At 39.0% G+C, this 20469-nt stretch overlaps 1 protein-coding gene across 3 annotated transcripts in view; it reads left to right on the plus strand.

The window, feature by feature from the left end:
* Window positions 1-20469, plus strand: part of PLCG2 (phospholipase C gamma 2) — a 55771-nt gene that overhangs the window by 19970 nt on the left and 15332 nt on the right. For all 3 annotated transcript variants that reach the window (XM_063410514.1, XM_063410513.1, XM_063410515.1), the window contains 19 exons: window positions 609-656; window positions 3005-3089; window positions 3814-3897; window positions 5228-5271; window positions 6065-6137; window positions 6993-7094; window positions 7254-7372; window positions 8269-8354; window positions 9251-9371; window positions 10423-10591; window positions 12369-12473; window positions 12688-12777; window positions 13317-13495; window positions 13866-14066; window positions 15309-15428; window positions 16453-16633; window positions 17937-18005; window positions 19136-19245; window positions 20036-20132. In XM_063410514.1, the coding sequence (XP_063266584.1) occupies window positions 609-656; window positions 3005-3089; window positions 3814-3897; window positions 5228-5271; window positions 6065-6137; window positions 6993-7094; window positions 7254-7372; window positions 8269-8354; window positions 9251-9371; window positions 10423-10591; window positions 12369-12473; window positions 12688-12777; window positions 13317-13495; window positions 13866-14066; window positions 15309-15428; window positions 16453-16633; window positions 17937-18005; window positions 19136-19245; window positions 20036-20132 (2083 nt within the window). The remainder of the gene's footprint in view (window positions 1-608; window positions 657-3004; window positions 3090-3813; window positions 3898-5227; window positions 5272-6064; window positions 6138-6992; window positions 7095-7253; window positions 7373-8268; window positions 8355-9250; window positions 9372-10422; window positions 10592-12368; window positions 12474-12687; window positions 12778-13316; window positions 13496-13865; window positions 14067-15308; window positions 15429-16452; window positions 16634-17936; window positions 18006-19135; window positions 19246-20035; window positions 20133-20469) is intronic.

Genomic DNA, 20469 nt, shown 5'->3' on the forward strand with positions numbered 1-20469 from the left:
GTCAAAAAAGAGTAATTCCTGCTCAGGCTGGAGGTCAGCTTAGCAGTGAATTAATCTTTTGGATCAAAATTGTGTATGCATTTATTTACTATTGGTGCAACTAGAAGTATTTTGCTGTGCATCTAAAACTGACATGCACATGTAATAAGGATTTTAAATTTCTCTAAACCTCTCTCCCTTACCTCTAGTTTTTAATTTTTATGCATCTAACAGATATTTGAGCCAGCAGCTCAAAGATAAATCTAGCACAAATCACTGACTTTGTGGAGTTAGTCCAGTTTAGATTAGCTGAAGTATTGGCTGACGTATTTATCCTCTTACTTTTTGCAGCTTCTGGTTACTCATTCTTTTCTGTCCTGCCCACCCTTCTCCTTCCTGTATTGTTTATGTGCTTTTAAAATACAGCAGAAAAGTACGTATTTACAAATGTGGTTGAAAAAACTGGCTGGATCCTTGAATGCTGCACTGGTAATGTTTTTGCTTTCCTAAAAGAGATTAATCTTAAGACTTTTAAGTATTTCTATTGAGTTTTGTCTATGGATTTTGAAATTTCAATGGCTGTATATTCTTTATAAATCTTAGATTTTTTTCTCTCTCTCTTCTACAAGCTGGCTGAGAAAGCAGATCTATTCTGTTGATCAAACTAGAAAAAATAGGTAAGAAGTTCTGTCTTTTTTCAGATTTTTTTAGTGAATTTTTGTTGCAGATTCTAACATGGAATGCAAAGAAATAAAGAATTCATTGTCCAAAAAGTGGACTATGAGATCCCCGAAAATGGCATTTGCCCTTGTTTTAGCAACTTAAGTTTTGCCTTTTGCTAAATACATGTTTATAGCATTCCCTCAGGTTTATTTACATGGTATAATGAGGAAACAAATGATGACTACTAAGTATTGAAAATTTTAGCCTGGAATTACTTTGCCAGAATGAGCAATGTGTTATTGTAGAGACTGAGCAAATGGCCTGGGCTTGTCTGCCATGCATTTGAGCAGACCAAAGCCAAGGAAACACGTCTGACCTGATGCTTCTGATGTGAAAGAAGTCCCAGGGGTTCTAGCTCCCATTGTGATGTGTGGCTTCATGTGTTTGAGTTTCAGTAGCTCCTTTCAGGTCCATGTGTGATGTGGCTTTGTAGCTTTTACATGCAAAGGAGACTGTTTTTTAAAAAATTAATTCAGTTGCACACCTCTCCTTAGAGTTGCCAGAAATCACGTGACACTGAGAAGAATGTTAACTTTTCCTCCCTTCTCTGTTATATTTCACCATGATTTTTCTCTTTGTCTGGAATATGCATTTTATTCTAAAGTAGCAAAGCTCATGCTTTTCCTTTTGTGAGCACCTTTTCCCAAAAGCAAACTGCAGGGAGGTGTTTGATTGTGTGACTGAGCTGTGGTATTGCAGGAAATCACACCCCTGTGCAGACAGCCTGTGGCACCGTGCAGGGTGAGCTCAGACCCCATTTCAGAGCTGTGTTTCCTCAGCTGGCCACAGGCCCATCTTTACTGGGTATTTTACCCCCTGATGCATTTTGAGAGCTAACCCTGCAATGGGTGTGTGTTGTCAGGGTTCACAAAGCAAAAGCAAATGTTAGGATGGAGCAGCTGTGGTTGGCAGTAGGTGTCTGCTGAAGAAGTTTCATTTGTTGCTTCAGGATTGGTTTATTGCTACAAGGCAGCTTGGTTGGGATCAAGGAGACTTGCACTGTGGAGAGAGCAGTTTTTCCTTCTCTTCCTAGATGATTCATGCTTTGAGGAAAATTCAGGAAAGGAGTTTGGACTGAGGTCTGTTGTGTTCAGGGCTGTGGTTTTTAGGGAGGTTAATTGTAAAGGTTAGGCTGCCAGGCAAGTCCTGTTCCACAGGTTGAATTCTTTTCCAGTGGTAATGAAGTCCCAGCTCTTTGTGTTCTCTTGCACTTGTCTGGCCAGAGGAAATTGCTTGTGCTTGGTGTTTAGTGTACAAATGGAGTGCTCATTCTTGCTTCTAATGGTGTTTTTTTCCAGAGGTCTGGCGACAAGGCGGAAAGCCAGGAATTTCCTGAGTTCTAATCTGGCTTGGGCATGGACTTTGGCTTAGTTCCTTCTTGCTTTGCCTCTTTCCCTCTTGCACAATGGAGATGAGAATATCTCATGGGGTTGCTGCTTGCATGGACACTGTAGAATGGAGGTGTTCCTTTCATCCATGTACTCTTTGGTTTTGTTGCTTTCAAGCAACTCTGTTCTGACCCTGTGTTTGCAGAGGTTTAATGGCTTCTGAATTGTCCTGTAGGTCAAGGCAGAGTCCCTCAGTCTTGTTTTGTATTTCTTTATTTTTTGTGGCCTTCAGCAATAGGACCCACAGGTCTTGTACCTGTGCTCTCTTGACTTGCTGCCTTGCTGTTATCTAGAAAACTTTGGTTTTTGAAGTGTTGCTGGCATATCACTGGCATTCTGAAATTCTGCAAAAAGAGTCACCAGGTTTGTGTAAATGGAACTGGAAGGGAAGGCTTGGTTGGGAAAGGAGAATGAGATCATGATCAGATGTTGCAGAAGGGAAGAGTCTTGCTGCTGCAAATCAGCATTACCAGACCGAATAACACTGCAGAAAAAGGTTAAAATGGTGTTGAAAATTGGTGCTTTTTATTTTCTGTTTGTGCTCATCTGTTTGGTACAGCCTGTTTTCTGTGTCTGTAATCCATTTTCAGAGGAAGGAAGAAAGGCTGCAGTTTATCTGAACTGTGTATAAACATTTGAGCTGATCATGTGGATCTGATTAATTGCTGAGAGAAATTCTATGTAACGTGGTTCTTTTAATTCCAAATTAACTGAACTGTCTGTTCCTCCATGTCTAGCTTGCTTCCATGTAGGTGTTAAGTTTATATAAGTTTACAGGTATGTGAGATGAGCCCTACCCAAAATGTCTTAATAGTCACATTTTTGTGTTGATAAAAAATATACGAGTAGCTGACTAGACACAACACAGCTGTGGTGATTTTGCTATCTTTTGTTTTCTCCTTTTTTTCCCTCAGTATCAGTCTTAGAGAGCTGAAAACTGTCCTTCCCCAAGTAAACTTCAAAGTGAGCAGCATGAAGTACTTGAAGGATAAATTTGCGGTAATTACCTGATAACTTAATTGTGTTTGGTATTATCTAATAAGTGTTGATGTTTCTTTAAGGACACTTCCTTTTTTTTGATTCCTATCATGTACAGTTAAATAGATTATCTTGATTAATTTTTCGGTTTGGCTTTGCCTATATCTGAGGGTATAAGAAAATACAGACATAAATGTTCCCTCTTTTCATTGTGTGGTTGACCAAAGCCAACACTGGGTTTTGAGCTCCAGGACTGAGCAAGTACATAGAAAAATATTTTATCTTTCTTTTTCTTCTACATGAATTTCATCTTAACTTTTTTTTTCAATATGATCAAATAATAACCTCTTCTCTCCAACTAGTGCCAATATTAATAACTCTTGAAAGTCATTCCATTCCTACAGGAACCTTGAATATCCCCACCCTTTCCTACCTTTCAACTCCCCATTCTTAAAGCAGACATTCTTGCTTCTGCTGCCCCAGCTAACGAGTAAATGAGGCTCTGCTTCTCTCTTGGTTGTGGAAATGGAGTGAGGGTGCAAAATGCAAGGCCAAAGAAGAGGGCTAGGAGCACCCTAAAATAAATTTAAATAATTAATTAAAAAATACAAATGGGTAAAAATAAATGAAGTTGGAATAGAACAGACTGTGTGAGAGAATGCCAACTGGAGTAAGAGTAACTTGTCCACTGTTCAAGTACAGTTCAGGGAGTTCTAAATTCACCGTGTGCTACTTTCTGTTGTAGGAAATAGGTGCTCACAAGGAAGAGCTTACTTTTGAACAATTTCATTTGTTCTACAAGAAAATCATGTTTGAACAACAGAAATCGGTAAGCTTTACATAAATGGTCTTCATACTGTTCAACTGCTGCATCAGAGTAGTGAGAGCTGATTATCTTTTTGTTCCTGATTTTCCTTTTTCCTCATTCTTGTACCAGAAAAAGAGTGCAGTGCTGTGCTCGATGTGGAGATAACAGTCACTATCAGCAATTGGCCTAAGGAGATAAACAAGTCATTCATGCTGCTTCTTGTGTGTTCCTGCTAGAGATAGGCACAGATATTAGTGGGTTTTTAGGAGGAATTCTCTTTGTGGGTTTGTTCAGGATGCTGAATGTCTTTTCATGAGGTTTGGCTGGTATTTTTTACTGGTAGAAGCAATTCCATATTCCAGATTACCAGCAGCAAGTCCATTACAGGACATGCATCAGACAGCCCTTGGAAATGCAGTGGAATTACATTTAGCTAATTTACTACTACTGTTTCCTTGTATTTCCTGTACAGATTCATGAAGCTGGTGGAAACTGCATACTTTTAGTGACTTTAAAAGTTAGGAACCCTTTAAAACTGTGTGAAAACACATAATTTGAAATTACTTGCGTGAATGTTGACTGTGTGCTTATTGTGGATTCAACTTTGATTTTGCAGATGCTTAACTAGAAGCTTCGACAGTCAAAGTCAGTGCTGAATTTCTGGCAATAGAGCCTGTGCTGATTAAAAGTGATGCTGAAATCATGAAGTGAAGTGATAAAAAAACCTAGATTAACTGACAGGGTTTTAGTTTTGGCCATGAAAATCCTGTTAATTAGCTTGAGCAAAAAGCTGAAGAGTAAAGCACACAGTAAGGAGCCTCTCTGATGTCCTTAAGCTCCTGTTATTGCCCTGTGTGAATCATTGCAAAGAAATTTCTCAACTTGCTTACAAGTGCTTTGGGGCACTTGATAAGTTTCCTGCAATATCTGACTCTACTGTGCCAAGCTAGAAACAATTTAGGCATTATAGTCACTTGAATAAATGTGATGGATGATACTTAATTCCAGTTTTTCTGGGATATCAAACAGTAAAAGCTCCCCAGAAATTTGACTGTTTGTATAAGGTACTTTATCAAAGCAAGTATTTTGTCAGAGAATTGTGTTCACATTGAAAGGCCTGAAGTGCAGTTGTCAGCCTTGGCAGTAATGATTTTTCTTATGCCTTTAATTAAAAATGTGTCTTGCCAACTTATGTGCAACTTCTCTAGAGCAGACAGGCATTTATGTCCCCTTTCCAAACCAATGGACATTATTAGATGGACTTAGATAGAAAATTGGATATTCTTTTATTATTTATATTTTTCCCTTTTTTTATGTTTGTTGTTTTTGTTTGTTTTTTGTTTGTTTTAAGATTCTTGATGAATTCAAAAAGGATTCCTCTGTTTTCATTCTTGGGTGAGACTCTTCATTTGTATTATTTTTCTGCCTTTTCGTGTGGTTGTAGTGTTGCAGGATTGGTTTTTAATTACCTCACTGGGGCTTTTTGTTTGGTTTTTTTTTGTTCTGATGTTTTAGTAAGTGAAAAATCATGAACATTTTTGGATTCAGAAAGGTGAACTTAAATTGGAAGTAAGTTCTTGTGATTGTTTTTTGCTTTCTGACTACAAAAATGGTATGGACTGAAGTTGCCTGTCTTCTGATTTTATAAAGAACTGAACAGAGCTACAGAAGGACAATTTGGTGGCCCCCTTTTTCAGAAGATTTTGTTCTATCACAGTGATTAATCTAAATATTACAAAGAAGGAATTACTTGTGAAGTGTGACTCTGTGATAATTTAAAAGAAGCTTTTCCATGTGCCTCAACTAAACTTACCAACACCCTGGTCAAGTTAATGCAGCTTGTTTGCTACAAAGCAATGACTACAGATTTGGTGCTTTTCCCAATGAATCCCTCTCAAAAGTACATCGAGAATCCAGGAGGCTCAAAATACAGTAATTGGATAACACAGTATTACAAGCCTACTCTAAATCCCATTATAGAAATAATTATAAAATTATTATAATAATTTTACATATTTTATTATAATTTTATTATAATTAGAATGATACAGAATTATAAAAAGTCTCTTGCTGGTGGCAGCACCTTTATACTGTAAATCCAAGATACAAACCCATATCATCTTCTGCTGTAACATTTGATTAACCTCTCTTATTTCTTTAGCTTCACTTTCTCTTTCTTTTTTTAAAGAAATACTGACCGTCCAGATGCTTCAGCAGTTCACCTCCATGACTTCCAGAGATTCCTGCTACATGAGCAGCAGGTGGGAAGGTTACACAAACACTAAACTCATTTTCTTGAGGTTATATCACAGAATTCTGTGCTCATTAAAAGGAATTGTGAAAATTCAAAGAATATGATTGATGCCACTGTAATACTGGGCCTTGGAAAGATTTCTCCTTTGTTGCCATTGAGGTCCACAAGAACTATTATTTTTCATCTGCATAAAGCCTCTGAAGGTGCACCAGAGGACAAGAGGAAGGACAAAGTAAATAAGATTTTAACAAGGCTCTACCTAGTCATGTACATAAACAGACAAGGTTAGAAGTAAATGCTGTGTGCAGTCAGAGATGAGTGCCTGCCCTGGTCACTGCTGCCACCAGAGCAGCACTGGGGTAATTTCTTGGCCATGGCCCCATTTTTGGTGCCTCCCTGCATTCCAGCCAAAGGTAATTTCCTGTTGAATGGAGCCAGTCAGAGGTCCCGTGGCAGCAAGCAGATAAGGATGAAGGCAGGGATTGGAATGATGTCTTCATGGATTTCTATAATGTTATTTAGCACCCCATGCAAAAAAATGGTGCAAAATGTGCTGGGCACCGCTGAGCTCCAGGTTTGCAAATGAGATTGAAAAGTGAGACCTACATTTCCTGTGTAAGCTTGCTACTTTCTTTTTGTCCCAATTTCACTATTTTCAAAGGATGTTCAGATTGCATTTAGAAATGAGAGAGATTACAGCTAAGGCATGTCCAAGGAGGCCAGCTTTTTTTCCCTGTCAGTGCACATATGTACTTATGTAGTGTGTATCTCTCTGCAGATCTCTCTGTTCCTTGCTTGATTTTTGTACTGAATAACACCACTTCTAACATTTCTTTTTTTACTGTATTGCAATTATCTGAAGGAATCTTGGGCACAGGATCTCAGTAAAGTCCGAGAACGAATGACAAAGTTTATTGACGACACTATGAGAGAAACTGCTGAGCCTTTCCTCTTTGTTGATGAGGTGAGATAATGGTACTTTGCAGTAGTTCTCATAGACTTCTTTCACAGAATTTTCACTGGGTGGCAGGACCTCAAGGCCCCTCTTGCTGCATTGTTTGGTTTATTCTATTCTCATAGGGTAAAAATGTTTAAATTTAAAGTCTCTCTTTTTGTATTGTAGTTCCTCGCTTACCTATTTGCAAAAGAAAACAGTATTTGGGATGAGAAATATGATTCAATAGATGTGCAGGACATGAATAATCCTTTGTCCCACTACTGGATTTCTTCCTCTCATAACACGTAAGTTACCCTTGTCTATTCCAGTTCAAACAAACACAGCAGTGTGAGAAAGACTGTAAATTATGCCAGAAATGTGCTGTATGGATGTGTGAAACCTTCTTACAGTGTGGTATAAATGTGGCAAATAGAGTTTCTGGGTCTCTTTTTTCCCTTTCTCATAAGATCTTACAGGTTTTGACATATAACTCAGGTCAGCTGCCAGAAAACCTAAGTCTTGTTAAGTAATAAAAAGTATTGAGTTGAAACTGTCCTGAAAGCCTCTCTCCTTTCAAAAATTTAAGTTACTGAAGTGGCTTCTTTTTTTTTTTCAAGCACCAGTAGCCTCACTGACCTCATGTCAGAATTCATTAGTTGTACAAAGAATGTCATGATGAATTTGAAGTATCTTCAAATGAAGGGGATTTGCTCATCTGGCATTGTAGTGGAAAAAAAGATGTAAAGTGAAGGAGGAGAGATGAGCAAATAAAATAACGCAGGGAATGCAATAAAGTGCATATGGATATAGCAGGTGTATTTTGAAGTATAAGGTGTGATATTACTCTAAATACCTTCCACATCCCTCCCACATGCTCATGCATGAGCATGGTGAGGTTTAGGTGGGTTTCAAAGCTCATGATTTGCTCTCTAGAAGGATGTCAGAGTTGGTTGCTGTTTAGATTGAGCCTTTAACCTCCTATAATTTGGTTCATTCAAAAACCTGAGAGCATCAAGTTCAGCAAAGTCTGGTTCTTCCACCAGAATTAAAAAAAAAAAAAACAAACACCACTGACAAAATGACAACAAAAACAATCAAAACACATTGTCCACAATAGGAAGCAAAATGTCACCCAGTGAGTGAGTGAGAACTGGTTGTAATTGATTGCCTGTCTTTTTTAACAATTCCTTTTACTCCTTAGATACCTGACAGGAGACCAGCTTCGCAGTGAATCCTCCACAGAGGCTTACATCAGGTGCCTCAGGATGGGATGTCGATGTATTGAGTGTGAGTAAAGAACTCATGGAGTGGTTTATAACACATTGTCTGTACAATTAGTTTCCCCTGTTACCAAGAAAGAAAAAAGAACTGAAATTAAGAACTGTTTGTTTTCTGAAATTGAAGTTAGTCATATAAAAATCCCTGATTCCTTAAATTGTTTTTCTTATGTCTCACCAATGCCTCATTCACTTCCTCTGATTCTTGTTACCAGGCAGTTTTAAGAGAGTCTTCCTAAATCTCCCCTCACTTTACAATAAAAATCCAATCCTGAATCAATATGAAAGCTTAGGAATACTTGTGTAGCGTAGATAGTTTATTTGCCTTCATTGTAATACAGACAAGCCTAAAGCAGAGAGATTTTTGTGATGTGGTGCCTCTTGTCATCCTGTTTAACTTGCTTGTAAATCAGTTAATGTCTTTGTTCTCCAGCAATTGTGTATGTGTCTTCAGCTCTGTGCTTGTGTTCCTTATTGAGAATTTTCACTTTAATTTCATGTTGTTTATTTGACTAATGCAGGATGTATGTCAAATTAGAGTTTCAGGGTTGAAATCAACAAAAGACAGAAGCTCTCAGCTTGTCACTTATTGGAGTGTATTTATCCCTGGAAAATTACTGTAAACTAGTAGATTGACACTATAGTTGCCTGAATCTCTTATTTTCAGGTTCCCACATAATAATGCTTTGGGGAACATTTTGTACTTTATTTTATTTGTCTTGCTTTTACTTATCTAAACTCAGTTTCCTCTGTGAGAGATACAAATTTATCTGATAGAATGTTGTATTAGAACATTACGATCTATGAATCTATATGGAACACTGAAGTTTTGGATGTGTTCTTCTTACCAGAGTCATTTAAGGAGCTACCTGGTCTCTTACTTTTCCCACTGCTTGTGTTTCCTAGTGGATTGCTGGGATGGTCCTGATGGGAAACCCATCATTTACCATGGATGGACACGGACAACAAAGATCAAGTTCGATGACGTAGTGCAGGCAATCAAAGACCATGCCTTTGTTACATCTGTGTAAGCTTTGTTTTCCTTCAGCCTGTTTTCATATGCTTAGACCCTTCTGAACTTAATTTCTCTGTAATCTAGAGCAAAAAGCAATCAGAGAATAATGGATTCCAGAAGCCTTCATTATTGCCATATGTGGGTGTTTAATAGATGCTGTTTAGAGGAAGAGTCCCAGTGCATAACCATTTGTTGCTATGGAAGATAGTGAGTGCTCTAAAGTGGTTTCCAGCTCCTTTTCTGGGTCTTCTTTTATTAAGTTGAAAGTGAAACTTCAAATGCTTAATAGTATGTCTTAAATCTTTTAAAAATTAAGAAAATAGTACAATTGACAAATAATACATCTGTCAGGTGGTGTTTCTGTTGTAGGGAAGGTCTTAGCTGAGAAGATACAGAACTCATAGCATGTCTCCTGAACTGGTAACATCGGTTTAGGTCTGCATCTCTGCTCTTCTTTAACTTGTGCTGAGATGTTCTTAACATGAAAAATATTACCCAATAATTGGGGAAGAAATCAAGCTGTCAGTGTCCTGTTTTTCCATGTTACCACTTGGACACAGAGAGGCAATATTTTCCCATGTGGATCAGTGTCTATGCAGGAACTTTGAGTAGTGACAGTCTTAAGATGGGATGCATTATGGTTTCAGACTCTTCTCAGAATACATGTGAAGGAAAACAGACATGATTTTGAGGAGAGGAGAAACAAATTTTCACATAATGGTGCTTTAGCAGTGAAACTGTGCTCAAAGAGAACAGCTTTGGAGAATCTTTATCCTTATTAAAAGGATATTAAAATCTTGGCTGGATAAAGTTCTGAACAACTTGATCTAACCTAGGAACTGGGCCTTCCCAAAGAAGGGATTTGAATTAGATGGGCCTTCACAGACAACTCTGTCATTGCACATCTGTTATTGTTTGTTGTGTCTATATCTTCCTTTTGTCTTCTTCTTTCCTTTAAATATTTTCTCTCATCTGGGGGCTGAGGGAGGGCGTTGTCTTCCTTACCTTGCCAGTTGTAGCAAAAAGAAATTGTCTTCATTCACCTTGTTTTTTTCCACCAAAGATACCCAGTCATTCTGTCAATTGAAGAGCACTGCAGTGTGGAGCAGCAGCGACACATGGCCAAGGTGTTCAAGGAGGTGTTTGGGGATCAGCTTTTGATGAAACCTGTTGAAGCCAGTGCAGATCAGCTCCCATCACCAACCCAGCTGAAAGAAAAAATCATCATCAAGGTAGGCTTGCTTTGTGTGCTGGGAGATAAAATAGGAGAACAAGTGCAGGATACTGAAATACTGTTCCTGACTTCACAGATTAGTTTCAAGAAACCCCTTGTTTCAAGTATTTAGTGGTTATATTTGGCAGTAATGTACAGTGTTCTGTAAAACTCTGTATTAAAGAGCTTGCTCTTGGTTTTCTTTGCAGTAAGTGTTGGCAGTTCAAGTGCCAGATCAAACATCAGCTCTTTTCTAAAGGTCTTTCAGCTCCTGAAATGTCACTGCTAAATTTCAACAAGAGTTCACTGCTGCAGATGTTCATCACAGACGTTTTACACCATGTGGCCTGCTTAAAAATGATAGAAGTATGTTCTTGAATAGGAAGATAGACCAGTATTACTATTTTTTTTTCAAAGACTGCCTTTCATTTGAGTGAAACCCAAAGCTCGTGAAGTTGTGAGGATTCCACGGATTGATGAGTCTTTGCTAACTTAGTGTGATTTCAATATGCAGTTTAGTGAGTGACTTGTGAAGCACAGAGGCAATCCCTGTTAGTGTCAGACCTTTGGGAAATGCAGGTGTTTTATGAGTTCAAAATAAGTTTTTTCAGATTGAAACTGTGGCAGAACTTTTCGAATGGCAAAATTTGATGACGAATCTCAGGGCTGCTCATGATCTCTGTAGTAAAATAATAACTACTTTTGTCCATACTTCCATTTTCTTGCTCTTGTAACAGTATTGCATCCTGTGTATTAGACATCTGAATGGAGGAAATAAGGGTAGATAGGTATAAGAATATGCTCTTGCATGTAAGATTGGAAATAACAGAACCCCACTACAAGGTGGAAAACTTCTGTGCTTAAGTTTTTGGGGAATTGTTTTTGTTCTCTCCACACTGTCTGTTGTTTCCATGCAGAGCAGAGAGGAGACTTGCATAGGTACATGATTAATAATGTGACAGATCTGATTTAAAGGGAATTACAAACTTATGTGTGTGCACAAGAGAACATCCATATCCCTCTGTGCTGTCTAAAAGAACATTAATGAATTTTTAAATAGATCAGCACCTGCCAGTGAGCTGGTTGTGTTGTTTGGCATTTGTTTGGAAAATGTTGTCAGTAAACAGTCAGAGGCAACACCTACTTCACTGGCCTGTGAGGTTTTTCAGATGGGCCTGTCAAACTGAAATCAGCCAAGAGTAGGCTGTGCTGAACTGAATGTGGTTGAGGTCTGATATGAGATGATTAATCCCATCATTAACTACACTTCAGTAATTAATATTGCTTGTGGTCTCTTGAGACACTTTTGTGAAGACTCTAAGGAAAGTAGAACTTGACCCCTTTTTCATACAGGATTTCTTGTACTCATTTTTCTCGTAAAAGGGTGAATTCCTCATACATTTTAATTCCTTATCTTTTCATTTTGTTTTGATTTTTGTTCCTTATGTGCTACTTCCTGCAGAAGGATTCCTGTTTATCCTTATTTCTTTGTATGTATCACTTCATGTTTTCTGTTCTCCAAAGAATGGTGAGATCTTATCAAACTACTTGTTTCTTTACTGCTTCAATGATACCTCTACTAGGTTTTTTTTTAACCTTTGTTATGGGATCTAAATTTTAAAGAAAGGAGTTCCAGCGCTGTTGTTGCTTGTGGAGCAGCTGCTGTTATGATAATGACAGAAGGTGGCTGTGCAGTGGAGGGAGACACTTCCAGTAACACTGAGTGTGCCAAAACATTGTCACAAATTTTATGTGTGATTCTCTCTGAATGTATGAATGTTGATTTTTTTTTTAAGCACAAAAAACTGGGGCCAAAGGGAGACATTGATGTGAACTTGGAAGAAAAGAAAGAAGAAAAGAAGCAACAAGGAGAACTTTACATGTGGGACACAATAGAACAGGTATTATTTCTATGACATCTGCTACAGGTTGTTAATCAGGTTTTTTAAATATTAATTTTCTTAATATTTTTGTAAGTAATGTTGTCAATTGAACAAGTGTAAATGAGGGGAAGAAAGTGGGTTTTTTAATTGTTGCACCCTGTTTTGAGATTGTGGTTGAGAGTGGTTAGTGAGTTTCTCTCTGTTAATGTTTTTAATATTTCCCAACTTTCAGAAATGGACTCGGCACTACTGCGCTATTGCTGATGAAAAGCTTTCATTCAGTGATGATATAGAACAGAGTGCTGATGAAGATTCATCAAAGGTGATGGCTCTGTTTTATTGTTTAAACATGTTCTTTTTATTATTTCAGATTATTTCAATGTCTACAGATGTGTATTTTTTATGCTGATGAAATTGTAGATGTTCTGTATTGGATAACAAGTGTGGGGATAAAAAACTATAAAGGGGTCTTTGCCAAAGTCAACTCTAGTTAACCTTATTTTTAATAACATAATTTTTTCCCTTGGTTAGTGGAGGCCTTGCAAGGAGGAGTACAAGGACAATGAAACATAACTTCAGTACCTCTATGCTCATGCTGATGTGTGCACTGTCTTTTAAGTATTACTGCTGTTCTCAAACTAAGCAGAATGAACTAACATGTATTGTGTTACTAATGTGTTACTTGGCTGTTGTGGATGGTAAAGCAGGGTGATTATAAACGTGATTGGCTGGAGAGCTCGGGCCTAGGAGGAGCTGAAATCCTGAAATAGTAGATCGTTATATATCACCAATAACAAGTACTGAGTTTCAAAGTCATACAATTAGAAATACGCTATAAAAAATTCTTATTTTCTGGTCTAGGAGGTGAAACGAACTGAACTGCACTTAAAAGAGAAATGGTTCCATGGGAAAATGAAAGGAGGGAGAACAACTGCTGAGAAACTGCTTCAGGAATATTGTGCTGAAATGGGTGGCAAGGATGGGACATTCCTGGTGAGGGAAAGTGAAGCTTTCCCTGATGATTACACCTTGTCATTCTGGTATGCTTATTATCATAAAAATTTAATGAGGGATTTGTTTGTCTGGGTTTGGTGTTTTCTTTTTTCTTCTGGTTGGAACATTACAAGGAATGTGTCAGATGGATTTCTGACCCAGCGTGCTGTCAGAGGAAATTTGGCAGAATACATTTATGCCAGATTTTAAACTACTATCAGTTGAAAATTACTATTTTTGGTCCTGTAACCTCCCTTGTCAGAAAGTTTGTTACTTGTTACTTTGTTAGATGACACAGATTTCTTGCCTCTTCACAAGCTCCACAAGTAGTTGACCAGGAATGGGTGGAGAAATGCTTTGAAAGAAGAAAATCTGTTACAAACCCTGTATTTCCCTCCTGCCCCCTCTATCCTTCAGGAGGTCAGGCAGAGTCCAGCACTGCCGGATCCGTTCCACCAGCGATGGGGACACTGTGAAATATTACCTGACAGACAACCTCACCTTTGACAGCATCTATGATCTCATCCAACACTACAAGGAGGCCCACCTGCGATGTGCTGAGTTCGAGCTGCGCCTCACCGACGCTGTGCCCAACCCCTGCCCGCACGAGAATAAAGAGTATGTAGAGAAGCAAGCCCTGCTCTCTGTCAGTGTCCTTGCCTTGCTTCAGGTGGGATTTTTGCCCACTTAAAGAAGATTTCCTGGATTCAGGAGGACCCTTCAGTGTTGCTTGTCAGTAGAAGTTTGAGGAATAGGCTTCCTGAAAGATGCTGAGGGAGAACACTGACTTTGTGAGAACCTGGTACAACAAAAAGAGAAAGCAATTTCCTAGCAGCAACTGGAAGAGCAGTGAGAACTGTAATGCTGTGGAAATGTGCCAGTTCTTCCTTTGTCTGTGCAGTGTTTTACAACACCCGGTGGGACAGGTTGGATGTTTAGTAGTTGCCTGTGGTTTGGCAACTAAGTGGTCGTGGTCTGTGCCATCTGGAAGCCCTGTCACTGGGGCAGTGAGCCCAAGGAGCTCCATTTGCTTAACCCCACCCTGCACCTCACCCTGTCAGAGCTGGTCAGGCTGACTTCACCCCGTGTGACAGGAGCTAAGCACGGCGTTTATTTCCAGCTGGTATTTGTCTGCTGCAGATCCTGGGCACAGCTTGCCCTGTTATCGTTGCCCTTTGTTCTGTTTTCTTTGCAGTGGGCAAAAGTAAACCTTGCACATAAAATACTAATCTGTGATTTTAAATTTTTTTTGTCCCCACCCCCGGGATCTGAGAGTCACTGGCCACCCATAGATAACTTTGGAAGCCAGTGAGAGGGGAAGGAGAATTTAAGGGTTAGACTTTACTGCCTTTCTGCATAAGATGGAGACACACTGCCACTATAAATGGCCACAGCTTCACTGAAGGCACATTGGATCCAAGACAGATCCATCCCTATGGTGAAAAATAAAATCAAGCTCTGAATAAAAATTAAAATCCCCAGTGTCTTTCTTTTGTCTGTGTTTAGGCTTTATCTTAAATCTACTGTGTCAAAATGGAATAAATACTGAAAACCGGATGGCAGACTAAAAGCAGGATGCAGTGCCTTTGTTTCAGGAACAAATACAGATTTATGTTTTATGATTTCAGACAGACAAGGTGTCCTGATATATCCTCGATGCTTTCATCCAAAATAAACTGCTGTCTTACAATGTTTTGTAATAAACTACTGTCATAGGTGCCAAGGTGGGGAAAATCTAATGCATAATTTTTCTTAGAATGTTTGAAACTCTGTTGTTAATAACGCTGTCTGTTATTCTTGATAAATGACTTTTGACAAGCCTTGTAAAGCTTTGCCCATTCTGGTTTTTCCCTGTTGCAGTTGGTACTATAACAACTTGAGCCGGGGTGAGGCAGAAGACATGCTCATGCGAATTCCTCGGGATGGAGCCTTTCTCATTAGAAGGAGAGATGAACCTGATTCCTTTGCCATGACTTTCAGGTAAGAAAAGACAGGACTACCTTACCTAGTAGCCCAACAATATTCTGGTTTTTCTTTTTAAAACAATAGTAGTCTTTTTAGAGTCATGTTATGCTTGCATTCAAACTTTAAATAATTAGCGTGGTTGATTTGTGCAGCAGGCCCATGTATGAGAGTGTGTGCAAGAGTTAATTTGTGACTGACCTGAACGTTTATGCTGTTGTAAAGATAGTTTGAGCACCAGCTGTCCCATTCTTCCCATACATGGGTGGCCAGCCCTTCTTTCATTCCTTGCCACTCCTTGCTAAAGAGTGTTATTTTGAAGTTTCCTTCAAAACTGCAGTGCAGGTTCTTTGATGATTCTCTGTTCTTATCCCCTAGAAATCCTGACCTGTCATAAAACTGGAATGTCAAAGTGAAACTGTTGGCTCCTCTCACCAGGGGAAATAGTTTTGAACAGTTTTGTGGTTATTGTAAAAACATTAATGAAATATATGGAATTGTGGTGTTCTGCATCACGTCTTCAGATCAAATTGTGTTTCTCTGAAAATGCATAGTTTAGCAACATACAAAGTTGCTTACTTTCATGCCTAATTGTGTACTGAAGATGTCCAAAATTCCCCAGTCTCCTGTGTACTTTGGAGTGAAGTTTTCTGCTGTTACCAAGGTGGAAATTGAAGTAGCTGGAGCTGCAGCATCTAAATAAAACCATTTCACACCAGGGAAAACAAGATGTACCAAAACTTCAGCAGCTTGAATAGGGTTTAGGAATCTTTTTGGGTGGGGTGGTTGTCAATAGATGGTTTTACTGCATTTATCAATGCAAACACCAACCTTGTGTTCAAACACAAAAGAGTTTTATTTCTTTAAAAACTGATTTCCGTAGCTATCAAAATGATTATAATAATCATAATAATCGAATAAAAGAGGCTTTGTTAGAGAGAGAAGTCATTTCCCACGACGAAGGTGCAGAGCAGCAGTTCAGAGCCGTGCTGCTGTCCCCGTGAGCACTGACACCTTTCCCTGCTGTGCCCGTGTTGTGCAGGGCGGAGGGGAAGGTGAAGCACTTCCGAATCCAGCAGGAGGGGCGGCACTTCGTGCTGGGAACCTCGGCCTACTTTGAGAGCCTGGTGGAGCTGGTGACCTACTACGAGAAGCACCCGCTGTACAGGAAGATGAAACTGCGCTACCCCGTGACAGAGGAGCTGCTGGAGCGCTACAGCACGGTACTGGGATGGACTGGGATGGGCTGGGATGGGCTGGGATGGGCTGGGATGGACTGGGATGGACTGGGATGGGCTGGGGTGAACTGGGATGGACTGGGATGGGCTGGGATGGACTGGGATGAGCTGGGATGGATTGGGATGGACTGGGATGGCCTGGGATGGCCTCTGGCTCTGGCACGGGATCTCTGGGTTAGGTTAACCAGGTCGCTCTATGAAATTGAAATGGCAATACTCACTTCTCTCACAAAGGTGTGAAGAACAGCTTCATTTTGATTAAAAGCAGCTCTTGCCTTCCCCATGGTTTGATTAGAAAAGCCCCACTGTGTACTGGGGGTCGTTGCCCTGCTAAAATGAGATTTTGATAATAGCCTGGTGTACAGTTGGCCCTGTCTTCTGTTGCTGAAGTGGGCAGTGTCTTAAAATGATTGTGCAGATGGCAATTGCTAAGAGCTTCGGAAAAAAATGAAATATTCTGCTCTGCCTCTCACAATGGACATTTCAGGGATGGTATCCTACCATCTTCTGTGGTAAAAGGTACCTCTGAAGGCTCGCTCTGAGGTAAGCAGGAGGAAAGCTCCCCTGGAGACTTCTCTCTAGCCATTGACTAAACTAGGAGCCTGGATAATTAGCTGAGGATAAAGGAGTATTTTCTGGATGGATGCGTTTCATTTTGAGGGAGCTTTGCTTTGGAAAGCCTGAGGTGCTGTCTTCACTGTTCAATATATGTCTTTTAGAAGCTGCAGGAAACTACATCTGGCAGGTCTGAGGAAATCAAAACCTGGGGATTTTGTTTTTTCTGGGGAGACTAAAAGGGACTAAAAAGATTTTAGACCTCAGGATTTTTTTATAATGTTGCCTACAGCAAAGGTTCTGTATCTTAGGACTTGGTTCAAATGGAATCACAAGGAGATGATAAAATGAAAAATATGACTCTGTATAGTGTTGTAGAGTTATCTAATAGTGAAGCCAATCCTGGTACTAAAGTACTGTAACACAGAAATCATAAGTGCAGGTATTTCTTTTCTGGTGGCACACAGAAGAGTATTAAAAGATTAATTAAAATATACTTTATGAGGTATTGCTGTTTCATTGGGTTTTACTGTTCATTAAACTGAGGCATAGATAGATTAAATAACACACTCAAGTTATGTTCAGAAGTGAACAAAACAGATGTATTTGGCTTCTCTTCTGTTGGCCTATGTTCTGTCAAAAAGTTGCTTTCAGAAATAAATGTTCCATAAACATGAAATACTTTTACAATTTTTTGATTCCTGAAACTTGATTTTTTCTTTCTTGTTTTTAGGAAAAAGATATTAATTCCCTCTATGATGTCAAGATGTATGTGGAGCCCAGTGAAATCACCCCCACAGTGGTATGCTTAAAGAAAGATAGTCACACTTACTGTAGACTTCTGGAAATTAGACTTGTTGGTTTCCTGTTGGCAGTAATAAAAAGAATTGAAAGCATCAGGCTGCTTCATCTAGGGTGGACTGGACAACAGACATTTAAAGGGTGTGACCCTTTTCTAGCCTCTCTTTAAAATCTGTACCCACACATTTTCTTGTGTGCTAATCCTTTCGTGATTTATTCACACTGGGATTTGGGCACTTGCTGCTCTGGGGTCTGTGGAGGTGATTTGGTTTTGTGGGCCCCCAAATATAATCCCTGTGAGAGGGTTCAATTTGAGAAGGTCACATCTTCATGGAAAGAAAGTACAACATGAAAATTTCTGTGTCTGTGGGTGTCTGTGCACTCTTGTTCCATTAGCAAACACGTTCTGCATGCACAAGTAAGTGCAGAGCTTTCCCATGTGCTTTCTATAAAAATTTGGTGCCTTTGGTCTATTAATGAGTTATTAGAGCTTTTATCCTTTATACACTGTTTTAAAAACAGGTGTCCCAGCAAACATTATGTATCTAATTCTTGCTAGTGCCTGCCTACTCATAAATACTCATGAAAATCACCTGCTTGTAAATTTTGTGACTATAATTCTTTTAAGTCTTCTTGGCCAGTGAGTTTGTATTGCTGCTGAAGCATTTGGGTAGTAATAAATTTAAGATAAAGGTTTAGCTCATCCTGCTAAAACTGCATGTCTTCCTAAGGGAAATGTGACCAGCAGGATACCTGATGTGGTTTTGTAGGCACCTAAGCTTGAAAACTCCAAATGCCTACAAAAATGTGTTATAAAAATAGAAGATTTATATGTCACTTTGTTTTTTAAAATTTTTTGTTTTATGTGTTCTACCTTAATTATGTTGCAGCACCCACAAAAGATTCTATTTTTTCTTTTTTTTCCAAGCTGATACTTGAAGAATACCAAAGTAGCATCACTTACTTCCACCAATAGATGTCACTCTGGAACTTCAGTATTTTGTTTTCTAAGCTTCAACAAAACAACAAAAAAAATGCTATCCTCCCTGGTTTTTTTGTTTTAAGATTGCATTATTGATTATTTTATGACCCGTCCCCCCAAATGACCCCTTTGCTCTGTTTCTCTTAAAGCCTCAGAGAACAGTGAAAGCCTTGTATGACTACAGAGCCAAAAGGAGTGATGAATTGAGCTTCTCTCGAGGAGCTTTAATTCATAATGTCACAAAGGAAACTGGAGGCTGGTAAGGACAAAGATTCCTCCTGGGAGAACGTCTGGTGACTTACTAGATGGAGGAAAAAATGAGCTTTGAGTAGTAGTTTTCAAAAACTGTCTGTTGTCTGATTGCTGCTTATTAACTGTGCCCTTATAAATCTTTATGCCAGTTTATTAAAAAAACCGCAAACACAAAATCCCCTAATCTTCAATTCTCCTTTCATGTCTTTTTCATTTTTCTATCCCACAGCAATAACCTCAGCCTGCAGAACCTTCACAGCCTGGTATATCCCATATTTTTTTCCTGTACTACATCCATCCTTGCTGAACATTTGTGTGTTCTGGGAAGTCATTGCAATCATTGCTCTACTTCTGTCCTTGCTCTGCTAAGCATTTCTCAGGAATCAAACCTGCCTTTTTTAGTGCTCTGTACAGTCTCCTTTCATAACAGGTTTTCTTTTTTAGCTGGCTTGTAAATTGCTTGGAAAGCTTGGGAATCTAATGTTTCCCTGTAGTTTCAACAGGGTAATCAACCACATAATAGTATTTTTAGTACTGGAGGGGGAAAAAGCCTCTTAAGTCATTAATTGCAGTTTACAGTAACTGTAATCCCTCTGAAATCATCTGTTACTACAGTTAATGATCACTTTGTTAGAGCTCTTAGCTACTTCATCATTTATATTTTTGGTGATAGCCAGCTAGACAATCTAGTATGAGGTATTAATGAACAATTTCTTGGGGATTATTGCTTCATTAATGGCCTTTTGAAGCTCTTTAACTTTTTTTTTCATTCACTCTACTTTTCTGTTTAAATTCAGGTGGAAGGGGGATTATGGAGAAAAAGTCCAACATTATTTTCCATCTAATTATGTTGAAGATCTGTCATCTGATAACTCTGCTGAGCTTGAAAATCAGGTGAGAGTTATGGTTTGTCCACTACATTTCCTTGGCAACCTACTGGAAGTAGAAGTCTGGTTTGTACACTCACAATTCCACGTGCTGTGTTTGGGAGAGCAGAATAGAAGGATGAATGCATTCTTCCTTGTTCTCTGCTGCTAAATATTTTTGTGAGGACATTCCTTGCTGAAAGCTATTTAAGGAGCTAGAATACCTTGTGTTGGAAGGGACCCTCACATATTTATGATTTTATGATAGCTGAATTGATGAGGTTTTAGGAGATTCTGGTTGTTTCCTGCTAATAAAAATCATAAACAGTTTAGATTTTTCATAGTTTGGCTAAACAATAACATAC

The sequence above is a fragment of the Prinia subflava genome, chromosome 13, assembly GCF_021018805.1.
Source record: "Prinia subflava isolate CZ2003 ecotype Zambia chromosome 13, Cam_Psub_1.2, whole genome shotgun sequence".
Taxonomy (NCBI): Eukaryota; Metazoa; Chordata; class Aves; order Passeriformes; family Cisticolidae; genus Prinia; species Prinia subflava.